Below are 12,547 nucleotides of genomic sequence, written 5' to 3'. Positions count from 1 at the left end.
ATGTCCACGTGATGTTCTGAATGTGACAGAGTTCATTAAAAATGAAAGGCATGCAGTCTAGGCTGCCTGTCTGTATTTCTTCATGAGAGGATAAGAGGTCAGGGGAGGGGGGCCAAGGTCCTCAAACAGTGTAAAGGAAATCTGCCAGAACATCAAGATGTTCTAGTAGGCATCTATTGTATCCTGCAGTAAGTTGTTAAATTGATGTCAGCTACTTTAACTTTATAATAGAAATAGTTCTGAAGCTAACCTGCATGGCTGTCAAAGGTTATCAGAATGAAAAGTCTCAAATAATTACAAAACTACATCACCTCTTCAAAATCACTTTAGAAGAACTAAAAAGTAAGAAAAAGTACACTTGTAGCTTTGATAAACTAGTGAAGCATCCAGACGGCTGAACCTTTTGGCTTATAGTAATTGAAAATGACCACAAGTACTTTACCTTGGTTTTTGCGTTAACATTTGCTCCCTGCTTCAGAAGAAAGTTCACCATTTTCACATTTCCATAGTGACAGGCCACAATTAAAGGTGTGTAGCCAAGCTGTAAATAATAATAAAAAGTTAAAAATAGAAAAAGTAGAAACTTTACTACTCTAGTGGTTAACATTCCAGAGGAGAAGGACTGGGTAGAGTATCAGTTATTGTAGGATTCAATTTGACTAAAGATATTATTTAGCAGATTATACATGTACCCCTGACCACAAGGAGCTTCATATCAGTGAGAGAGATCAGATGTGGGTGACTTAATCTGCAAAGAACTAAGAGAGAGGCACAAATAATACCTGAAAACAGCAAAGACAGAATGACTCTGATAGGAGATGCAGGAAATATGTAGCTACAGCAGGTTTAAAGAATGGGTAAGAATTTTATGGCTTAGAGACGGAAAATCCATTTCCAGACCAAGGGCATGGAGACAAGACAAGGAGGAACACGGCAAGTCATGTGAACTAGCTAAAGCAGTAAGAGAGAGGGTAGACTTGACGTTGCAAAAATTGGAGTCTTTCTTCAAAGGGTCCTGACCCCATGCTATCCACTGGACTTGATTCTAGCAAAAAATAGGGAGCCATCATAGATTTGTGCATAGGAGAGGGTTACGATTAGTTTACACTTCAGAACGGACTCTTGAGGAGGGAAGACCCTGGACATGCAGTGACCTGAATTGGGGCTACTGGGAATCATCCCATCCCGAACCCGTCACAATATTGAGAACAATTTGCTTTACCTTTGTATGTGCATCCTGATCAGCTCCGTGCTTGGTGAGAATATCAGCAACATTCACTTTATCTTCCTGGGCTGCAAGGTGTAAGGATGTGAGTCCGCTCTACAGAAAGAATGGAACCAAAGGGATACATTTGAAGAAAAAAATACATTGCATCATCTGTATTATTATGAAAACACATTGAAAATATTGAAAAAATCCTGGAAAACTCATAGCCTCTTCCCAGAAACTGTATCTTCTGATATTTAAGGCAAATTCTCTAAATTAATGACATTTCATCTAAGACATGTCCTCCAAGTCAATCAACACATAAGGCAAATTACATTTTCTATATTAGGTTCTTATATTATGATGTGAGACTTCAAACTAGCACAGCTAATAAGCTTTCAAATGATATTTATTTCAAATCCATCTGGATCTCCTGCTGTACCAACTTCTTTATTTAAATAACTGATCAACCAACTATTACACCTATAAGCATAATAATCATCTATAGTTTATCAACAAAATATTACATCATTGTAAAAAATGGACAGTTACAGGAAGTGAGTTCAGAAAAACTTCCTCTAGCACCCAAAGAAAGTATACTTTTCAGGAGGTTCCGTTAAACGTTACCTTAAAGGAACCTTATTATTTACAGAGCACCATATACTGCCCAGTTTTATGCAACATGTTTGGTATACATACATCAAGTAATTATTTTGTTTATTTGAATATCCAATTAAAGTACCGTTATGAATTAACAATAAAAAAAGGAAGGCACGGACAAAAGAGGGAGGAAAGTGGCTTATTCAGTCAATGCCACACTCGGGTAGGCTTACTACATCATTTACATGTTTTAACAGGTGTTATCTTGAGTATGTTTCGTATGTCATGAAGTGTTCATATTCTAGGCACTTGAATACAGCAGTGAACAAAAGTTTCTGTCTCTATAGAGCTTACATTCTAGCCTACAGTATATTTACACTGTATATTCCTCTCCCCTCACTATTGTTCAAATGCCTACTATACTTACGCTCTTCCTGGACATCCTGCAGCTATAGACTGAGGTGGCTACCTGGACTCTGAGTCAGCACCTCTTCCCCAGTTTACATCTGATTAAAATTGACCGGCCCTGTTGGCCACAACTTTTCAGGCCCACTCTCCTGCATTAGCACTTAGGCTGAGAAGGCTAAGCCATGTTCTTCAAAATTCATGATCTCCAGCCATGGTGCTACTTCTGAAAATCAAAAAGTACACTGACCTTATTTCAAAAATGTAAGTGAAACCTACAGAGAGAAAACCATTCTACAACTTGAGAGGAGGCTTTTTCCTTGTGGGCCTGAGGCTTTTTAATCCTGAGAGCTCTGGGTGAGCTCAACTTTGAGTTTCATAAAACACAGGGTGAGATAGAAGGCGTATCCTTTTCTATTAAAATTTTCATCTCTTCTAAACAAATATTATTTAATCCTAATGTATAAAAAATCTGACTATTAGGATAAAACAAGAGTCTTATCTTAATTTTCTTACTAAAATAACAAACATAAGAATATTTCTCTTTACAGAGATAGTCTGTTTAAAAATGTTATTGAAGTGATCATTACATGCAGTGATCATCAAATCTCAAAGATATTTTTGATGACTTGGATTTTCTGCAATGCAAGATTACAAACTAACAACCAGTATGAAAATCTCTGCAGTTTATTGTGGTAAACTTGCATATCCAAATCAAAGGATGGAAACTGCAGTGAATATAGGTTTTTGTCCATAGTTGCTGTCTCATAACTATAGCCCTTACTATAGTCTTTTGTTATAACATTGTGCGTTTTAGGCCTCAGGGGCAGGCCTCAGGAAACAAAATATCTCCCACCTTCCCTGGCCTCCTTTCGCTTTCCCCAAGGCTAGGCTCTAATCTTCCCTGCAGCATTCATGGGTCATAAGACCCCCCTGAGAGAGAGAGAGAGAGTCTCATCCTATACCCTGAGGGAATGAATGCTGACATCATCGGGCTTCCATAAAATCCCAGAGGACAGGGTTCAGGGAGCTTCTGGATAGCTGAACACAGGGAGCTTCCTTGTGCAGGGTGGTGCTCCCAGGAAGGGCATGGGAGCTGTGTACCTTCCCTCATACCTTTCCCTATGTGTCTCTTCATCTTCATCCTTTGTAATAGCCTTTATAAGAAACTATAAGCACTGTAAATGTAAGTGTTTCTGTGAGCTCTGTGAGCCACTCCAGTGAATTAATGGAACTCAAAGGGAGTGTCCTGGAAACCTCAACTTGAAGCCAGTCGGTCAGAAGTTCAGAGGCTCGGACTTGTGATTAGTGTCTGTGCAGAGGGCAGTCTTGGGGACTGAGCCTTCAACTGAAGGGATCTAACACTCTCTCCAGATAGACAGTGCTGGAACTGAATTGGAGGACACCCAGCTGGTGTGTGCTGCTTGGTATGTGGGGAAAACCTCTACACATTTGGTCCCAGAAGCCTTCTGTGTTGATGATTGTTGTGTGGTAGTGTGAGAATACAGGAAAAACATTGTTTGAAAGGTTTCTGGGGAAAAAAAAAAAAAAAAAAACTTTTCTAATAAATCAAGAAAATAGGAAGTGTTGAAGCAGTTCTTTTCAAAAAAAAAGTAATTTATTTCCTAAGATACACTGGTGGACTCAACAACTGATCTTTTTTAGTTTTATTTTATGATAGATGGTGATTGGATAATGATATCATTTCTATATTATAGTTCTTCATGTGAAAATATGAAATTATAGTTCTTCATGTGAAGTAATCATTTGGAGAGTATGAAATTATTGATATCAGTTGGCCTTAAAAAGAAAAGAATATATGTTTTCTTCAAAAGCAATGGGAAAGTTTTTTTTATCAGTTTTGCTTCTCCTCTGAGATATTTTTATAGTCGCATTATCTTATAATTCTAACCAAAAGGCAAGGTTATATGTTTTATATGTAAATTTTATATATAGTATTATTATTCAGATATAGCTGCACAAACTTACTAAAGTTTTACTTTAGTGATAAATATACTATGTGTTTAGGACACCACTCAAATGTAATACTGAAATCATTGTTCTAAAGATAACAAAATTACTTTGTGATTCAAAATTGAATGTTTTTCTTCATTGCTGAGTGTGCAACTCAAAAGTACTCATTAAATATTTGTTAACTGCTAAAACTCTCTCAAAGAAAGTAATGTATTTAGAAGAATACCATAAAGGAAGACATAGTGAACTGATTTCAGGTATGTACCTGTCATTTTTATAAATTAAAAATAACACCATCAGAAACACTGTAAGATCTATTTCATGAACTATCTGAATTTTAATCCTACTCAAAATACTGCTGAATTGTTTATGGATTTCTTTGGCCTATTTTCAAATGAAGATTTATTTGTTATTAATAGAGTAAACATATGCCCCCTTCATACACTAATATTAAATAAAATATTCTCTGCTTCATGATCAGATTTTTCTCCAACAGGGTAAATGACCACCTGAATGACATGACGTCAATAGTCACAAGGATGTCCATGCCCTAGATTGTAATGATTGTCTATCTAATACACTGAATTTCACTATAAGGCTTTATCGTGTTCATTCTTGTAAAAATGCAACTATCCTTTGGAAGACTAACCCTATAATTTGCTCTCATCATACTTTAAAAAAGGATTTGTGGGGACTTTTTATAGAGGCCAGAGAAGTAAGTAAGGGCAGGGGATGTACAGGAACACTTCCGAGTGACAAGGAAATAGACTAGGACTGCAGAAATATTCAAGGCAACCTTCCTGTTTCATAGCTTTTTCTAAAGGATGCATGCTACATAACCTATTCACAAATGTCGTTAAAACCAACTTATCAATGATACTTTAAAAGTAGCAATTAACAGTGAAATGTAGAAAACATAGAGTATTTGTATATTTATGGAAAGAGCTAAGAAACTTAATTTTCACTAAGCCCATATAACATATTACAAAAAGCATCAAGACATCAAATGACAAACTAACTTAATAAACACAGGTTCCAATTCTGTGTTTCTCAGCAGCTGGCTATAGCAGAGTATATGCATATAAGTGTAAGACAGAAAGTCAGATAGATCTATAAATCTTTATGTAGATGGATGGATAGATGTATCAAAAGACATATACTTGTAAAAAAATATATATTTTTATATGTGAATTTTTTCCCTTGTATCTTTGACTGCCATTCTATTATAATTAATGTGGTGGTCTACAGAGGCCAGTCCGTGGAGAAAGGCTAAAATGACTGATGTGCTTTATTAAAAAAACAAAAAAGATTTTCTCACCACCACCACCAAACCTCTCAAACTAGGCTTACATTGACTCAAAAAATCTGTATTAAATTGCGTTTCCTCTCTATTATCCAGAAGTGCCTCAGATGCCCAGCAAGACTAAAGAATGCCCTGGGTGGTGGACATGGGCCTTCCAGCTTAGAGGCAGTTGTTTAAGCTAAACCCCAGATAGAACCATTCTTCCTCTCTCTATATATATGTCTGAAATTTAGAATGAGGAGCAGCAGACACTGGAGCAATTATAGTGATGTTAACATTGGGAGCTACAGGGTAGCCTCTTTAGACACACACAGAGATGCAAGGAAAGCGGGGCTATAAAGATGAATAAAACTGACTTGCATAGAAAAGTCAAGAAGCCAAAATGTTGCCATACAGAGAGTCTCTCTCCCTTGCTTCCTTATGGTTTTCTAATCTCTCATAAGGCTTGACTGCCTTCCTGTCCTTGGGGTCTGTAAGATATCCCTGTTTCTTTTTAATATATTGCTCCTTTTTGTTCCGAACTATCTGTGATTGATTCCTGTTTACATGCATCCAAAACACTCTTGATTGAAGCAAGAAATGACAGAATACCTTGGTTGACATGTGGATATTGGCTCCCTTATCCAGAAGCAAGGTAACCATATCTGTGTGCCCCTCCTGCGAGGCCAGATGGAGTGGAGTTACTCCTTGCTTTGTCACAATGTTTGTCTCTGCTCCATAGTTCAGGAGTGTGGAAGCTATCTGCATTTGATTCTTCTTGGCAGCAATATGTAAAGGAGTATAGCCATTCTAAAAAAGACAAAAATAAAATACATGCATATAGAGTAAGATTAACAATTGCTCTAATATGTATCTCTAAAGGAAATAAAAATCTCTAATCAACAGAAGAGTTAAAAGTGAGTTTACAGTTAATCCAAACTCTTAGTCATCACATTTCCATTCAACAATAACCAAATCGCTACAATAAAAGTCACAAGGTACCCCATTCTACTGTAAGACAGATATAGACATCAAAGCTCCAAAGCTGAAAACTCTCTCCTTATAATATTGCTTCTCTCCTGAAGAGCAACATAGAATAAGCCAGGTTCCTCTTCTACATGACCATCCTTTAAATATCTGGGGATGATTTTCATATCCACCTTTAGTGTTCTGTTTTCCAGGCTAATTTTCCCCATTTCTTCAACCATTCCTGATGGAAGTGCCATTTCTAGATCTCTCCCTACAAAGATGTTCTGTTATGAGCTGATTCTACTTTGTTAATATTGCTCTTGAATTGTATATGCTATCTGGAACCAAGGCTACACTTCACATAAGTTTATAACGTAAAGAATCAAATGGAAGTATTTCTATTATCTTATTATAATACTCCAACTAATACGCTTCTGTTTGGATTGTACTTTAAACTGGTTCAACAAATATTACTGAGTGCCTAGCATATGCCAAACAGTATGCTAGGTGTGGGAATACAATGGTGAACATGACATGATCCCTGTCTTTAATGAGTTCAATTCTAATTTAAAATATATTCAACAACAAAATTAGCTTATATTAGTCTTGTGGTCTGTTCAAATCCTAGATCTCCCCTTCTTCATAACCTGCTGCTTCAAAAGTAGAAATATGAGGCTACTCATTTCGGGTGGGAGTTTGTGGAGAGGGTCAGGATAACTATACTCTGCTTACAAGAACAAAACTCTACACCGCATACTTAATTAAAAGAAAAAAAATGTGGAACAACTGTAAGCCTGCAATATATATTGTTTTATTTCCTTTTCTTTATCAAATCTGGTAGAATTTTCTATTTGAAATGTGTGCTAGAAATTAACAACAGTGGCTTTGCCATTAACTGTGGCTTTTCCCCTCAGTGACATGCTGAAGGGAAAGACAGCATAATGATCAAGTGCTTCTTGTGAGATTACCATGAGATGATTTGTTTATTTATTTGTTGAAACAAGGTATGGCTCCATCACCTAGACTGGAGTGCAGTGGTGCCATCTCAGTCACTGCAACCTCCACCTCTGGGCTTGTGATCCTCCCACCTCAGCCTCCTAAGTACTGAGGACTCCAGGCACACACCACCATGACTGGCTAATTTTGTTTGTATTTTTGGTAGAGATGGGCTTTCACCATGTTGTCCAGGCTCATCTCAAACTCATGAGCTCAAGCAATCTGCCCACCTTGGCCCCCTAAAGTGCTGGGATTACAGGCTTGAGCCTGTAATCAGACATGAGAGGTATTTTTATGTCATGCTATTTCCTTAAAGCTAACTGCAAAGTGTACCAAAAAATTAAAAAGTGTTTTGAGAATTTAAATGTCTTTATGAGCCATCATCAAATCTTGATTCTCACACAACCCTACATTATCTACTCTGTCCCCATTTCTCCAAGCAAGAATAAGTCTCTTTCATTTTTGACAAATAATGTTTCTCCTGAAGCAACTAAAGGAAATTCAGCTTGGAAGCCGTTTCAGGGTTTGATCAGAGGTCCTAGATGCTTCAAAATATTGTATTTGTGTCCATAGACTCTATTGAAAAAAAGGACACATAGATTTTTGTGGACCAAACAAGTTTAGTCAACTTCTTTTTGCTACAATGTGTTTCTTTAGTCTCAATTACCCCCCTGCCTACAGCATGGGCTCTACTAAGGTTAGATAAAGGGACATTTTAGCAAAACAACATAAGCAATCATCAAAGAAGGTGTCAAGTCTGGCAATGGAGGAGGTTCGTCTGGTAGATACTCAACATACAAGATCTGAAAAGCCCTCTTACTCCACAAAGAGGAAACATTTTTGGACTCAAATAATTGCAGCACTCCCAATAAAGACTAAGAGAAGGTTCTGGACTCTGGTGGAAAGAAGCAAAGTTCTCATGGCCAAAGGACCATGTGTGTTGAGGAGAGGGGACATTATAATGAGCAGAGAGTCTAAAGTAGAGACTACCATGGGGGTCTTACCATCTGGAGACCTCTAGGAGTTGCCCCAAAGATGAAGGGCTCATGTTCATTGACAGGCTGGGGCAGATAAAAGTGAAAGACACTAGAGAGGCATTCCCAGAATACCCATCCTACTGTGGACTCTGGAGTAGAGAAATGCTTTACGTCATCTTCTGAACTCGGTATGTGCGTGCCTAAGATTAAGGACCATACAAGGTAGAGGCTAGAAATCAAGGCTATGTTTGTCTCTTTAGGAAAACCATACACATTATTTTATAATCTAGGTCTTCTCTTGCAAGTAGATTGAGAGTCCCTTGTGAAAAGAGAACACACATTTTACAATTTTACCTCCCATTGAGTACCTATAATCCTTTCTTTGCACATCATAAGAGTTCAATGAAAGTACTCATGAGTACTGATGAAGTCTTTTGTATCTATGTTGAGAATGGTCAGCGTGGAAAGCTAACGAAAAAAGATGCTGCCATGTTAAGTGAGCAGGTATATTTTTATTCCATAGTTGCTCAACCTTCATTCTTTCATGCAAATTTATTGGGAACTCACATATGTTATTAAACACCTCATAGATATGCAAATGAATATAATATGAACACTACTCTAGTAGTGTGAAGAAAGACATAAAATATGTGTAGAATTGATGAGGTTGTAGAAAAAAGAGGAGTAAGAACACTGTGGATAATTATGAACATTTGGCATCCTCTTTTGACAGTTCAAGTACTTTATTGTAAACTGTTTATCGGCATCAAAAAGATATAAATATATATAGATGTATATGTATGTATGTGTACAAAGTTATATATTTATATTATATATAACATATTTATATATATTACACAGAACATATTTTTGTATGTATCCTATTTTACATTTATAATATGCATAATTTAAATAGGCATATGAGTATATATGTATGTGCTTGTATAATAGAATGGAATAAATCTCTCTCTATTGCTTTGGGACACAAAGGACCTAGTGGTTAAGAGCATCAGCTCTAGTCAGTCTGCCTGAGGTCAAACACAGATACAAGCTCTAACACGTATTATTCAGATGACTTTGGAAAATTAACCTACTTAAATCTCACTTTCTCATCTGCAAAATGGAGATCATTAGAATACCAGTCTCATGGGGTTATTATGAGATATTGCTGTAAAGTGCTCGGCATAGTGTTTGGCAAATAAATGGTGGCAGTTGTTTTATTATGTTGTCTAATATAGCATACATATTTTCCCATTACGATCAATATTTTTTAAATAAACCCTGATGTGTTCTCAAAATAGGTGTGCTGAGTTAATGAACGAAAGATGCAATGAGGACTTTACGCATTATACGACATTCATATATATTTTCAGTTTAATAAGGGGCCAACTAGAATGGTGGGAAATGCCCTGTCCGTAAGTAGAAGTCTTAGTTGGAGCTGTTTCGGAATTTGGTGCTAGATGTACACCAAAAAGGCATTCCCCTGGCCACCCCCGAGTCTAGGGACTTAGAGGGATCCCTGCTACAGTTAACACAGGTAGAAAATTTAAAAAAAAAGAAAAAAAGAAACAAATAGAAGTTTGAAGTCTGAAAGAATGAGAGTATAAAAGGACATTTCAATCACAGCATTTGGTTTATAGGAGAGAAGGGAAAACATGTTAATGACTTTATTTCTCATTTCTCAAAATTCAGACTTCATTCTCTAACACACAGAATGTTAGCAATAAGATTCATCTCTACTGGTTTATAGGCACATCCCCTGAATATTTGCTGACTCTTTAAAAATCTTAAAAAAGGGTTTCTAGACGCAACTGGTGGAAATACAAGGGGAAAAAAAGGGTGTCAATACCAAAACTACTAGCGCCAGGACTAGTCGCAGTTATACTATACCATGTGTTTAAAAGACAATTCTCATGTGTTTTCAGATGATAGTTACACCCTATGTCTGTAAATCCTTTTCTGTGGTCCTCACCTTGGCAGTGGCATGAGGGGAAGCACCCTTCTCCAGTAACAGCAGCGCCACCTTCTGGTTGTCATAATGAGCAGCAACATGGAGCGGGGTAAGGCCATTCTGTAAAGGGTGTGTTTAAGTTTCAGCATTAATAAATTAGGGTTAGCTGCCCTGATGCTACCAGGATGCCTGGAAACCGATGCTGATTAAATTCATGTTAATGAATTAATATAGTCAATAGAAAAAAGAATGAAAATAAACAAATCCCCAATAATTTTCATATTAAAACCATAACTAAAATTGAAAATGAGCATACCACCAGCAAAGGGCATCTTGATGGTCACAATGTATAAAGGTCTAACCTGCTATGTAAGAAAGACTACATTAACATTGCAGGGATCCTTCTTAATATAGAGACTTCTGGGGCTGTTGTGACAAGACTTTGAGGCACAGCTCAAAATGCTTTCTGAATCAGTGTGTACATGGACGGTCATGGAAGGCATCGCCACCATGTCTATTTGGTATAGTTTCATCAGGTGCTCTCACATTCCTTTCAGAGAAGTGAGAAAAATGTCTTTACAGATCTCCTAATCTATCACCTTGACTGTTACATAATTATAATGTATAGAAAATCTTTACCTTCCCTGCAGAATCTGCGGCAGCACGGCGTTGCAAGAGAAGTTTTGCCACGTCCAGGCTTCCATATTTGGCTGCTACATGCAAGGGAGTAAAACCCTTCTGAAAATGTGAGAAACAAAAGTAAAATCGTATTTATTATTGTAACTCCTCACAAAATAATTTTATCTGTTAACATATTAAGCAAACTATACTGATTCTTCATTTGGAAAAAATACTGGTAGCATTAAATCTGTTAGCCATGAACAAGGACAAAGAAAAAGAATAAAATTTAACATACAAAAGTTTGGCTTGATAGACTGAACAAAAGAAATTTTATTTTAAGGGCTTGGAGACTGAAATCTGACTTTACAGGTTTGGGATTTTTAAAAGTCACTAGTGTCAGTAAACTGGCTCCAATTTGTGAATGGGGGAAAAAAATCTTTTTCTTGCCTCTAAAATTAATAGACTTGAAACAACAGCTGCCTTCTCTCCAACCCTCCTTCTCTTTCTTGCAATCCTTTTTATAACACCTGAATTCCAAATTCATTTAAATTTTAGGATATTTTGGCAGCCATAGTAAAAACAAGTATTCGTGAATTAATTGACATATTTTCTGCAGAAATGCAAGATAAATGGTCTATAGAACAAAAAACATGCACGATTATAAAGCAACTCCCATTCTGATTTGTCCCCTTTCCCAGAAGACTCACACTGCCTAGAAGACCAATTGCTTTTGTAAAACACATTCTACTTCTGGCATGATGTTGGGCTGATTAACACCAGAGTTTAAACACACCAAAGCTTTAAAGTTTTTTTTTAGAGGACTGCTCTCCTACACATGTTGATATGTGTACATTCAGTGTCTTCCGTGCCTAACCAATGGCCTTACTCTGTAATTAGCAGTGTCTTAGAAATATAGATAAGTCTCTGGACTAAGATCTTGAGGATGGCACAGTTCCTACACAATGATGTCAAATCCATCCTCTTGGCCAGACAGTTTAACCACATGCTCTTCTGGCACTACAGTGGGAGTGGGGGAATTCTAACACCGACCAGGGCCTGTAAAACACATAGCAAATATGCCTGGATTAGGTGCTGTAAGCTATGGCTTATCCTGGGACCATTTAAGCCCCCATCATAAATACAGAATATCCCCCAAGAAGCAATATTGCCCTTTTGGTGTCTCCAAACAAATTATTTTTAAATGAGATGACGTTTTCTTTTTGCTTCTTTTTTGAACATTTGGTATTAATAAATTCTTGGAAGAGAGTGAATCTTCTGGATTTTCCAAATGTGGGACAAATGTAGGAAGTATTTCTTCTTTCTTGCATTGTCCATATAAACCAGCACTTGTGGTTAGAGCTCTCCTCCCCCTACTCAATGCACACAATGATTAGAGTGATACTCAGGATGAAACAGAGTTCTTTGAGACTAACTACATGATGAGGAAGAAAAAATAAATTCCTTATCTTTAAAGTCTTGCTAGAATAGTGATCCAACTCTTATAAGTTTGGAAATGATTGTTAGACAAAACTACATAAAATCTACTGTAGAATAACAAAACCAAA

General features: G+C 36.9%; 1 protein-coding gene across 39 annotated transcripts in view; it reads right to left on the bottom strand.

Moving 5' to 3' along the window:
- Positions 1-12,547, bottom strand: part of ANK2 (ankyrin 2) — a 583,169-nt gene that overhangs the window by 94,964 nt on the left and 475,658 nt on the right. For 33 of the 39 annotated variants that reach the window (XM_023219998.2, XM_023219984.2, XM_023219996.2 and 30 more), the window contains 5 exons: positions 11,001-11,099; positions 10,383-10,481; positions 6,081-6,278; positions 1,223-1,321; positions 443-541 (listed from right to left, as the gene is read on the bottom strand). In XM_023219998.2, coding sequence (XP_023075766.1) covers positions 443-541; positions 1,223-1,321; positions 6,081-6,278; positions 10,383-10,481; positions 11,001-11,099 — 594 coding nt within the window. The remainder of the gene's footprint in view (positions 1-442; positions 542-1,222; positions 1,322-6,080; positions 6,279-10,382; positions 10,482-11,000; positions 11,100-12,547) is intronic. The other 6 variants (XM_023219997.2, XM_023220010.2, XM_023220002.2 and 3 more) reach the window with 1 other exon arrangement.

The sequence above is a fragment of the Piliocolobus tephrosceles genome, chromosome 3, assembly GCF_002776525.5.
Source record: "Piliocolobus tephrosceles isolate RC106 chromosome 3, ASM277652v3, whole genome shotgun sequence".
NCBI lineage: Eukaryota > Metazoa > Chordata > Mammalia > Primates > Cercopithecidae > Piliocolobus > Piliocolobus tephrosceles.
The sequence above is the reverse complement of the archived record's forward strand: the minus strand, read 5'-3'. Positions and strand labels throughout refer to the sequence as shown.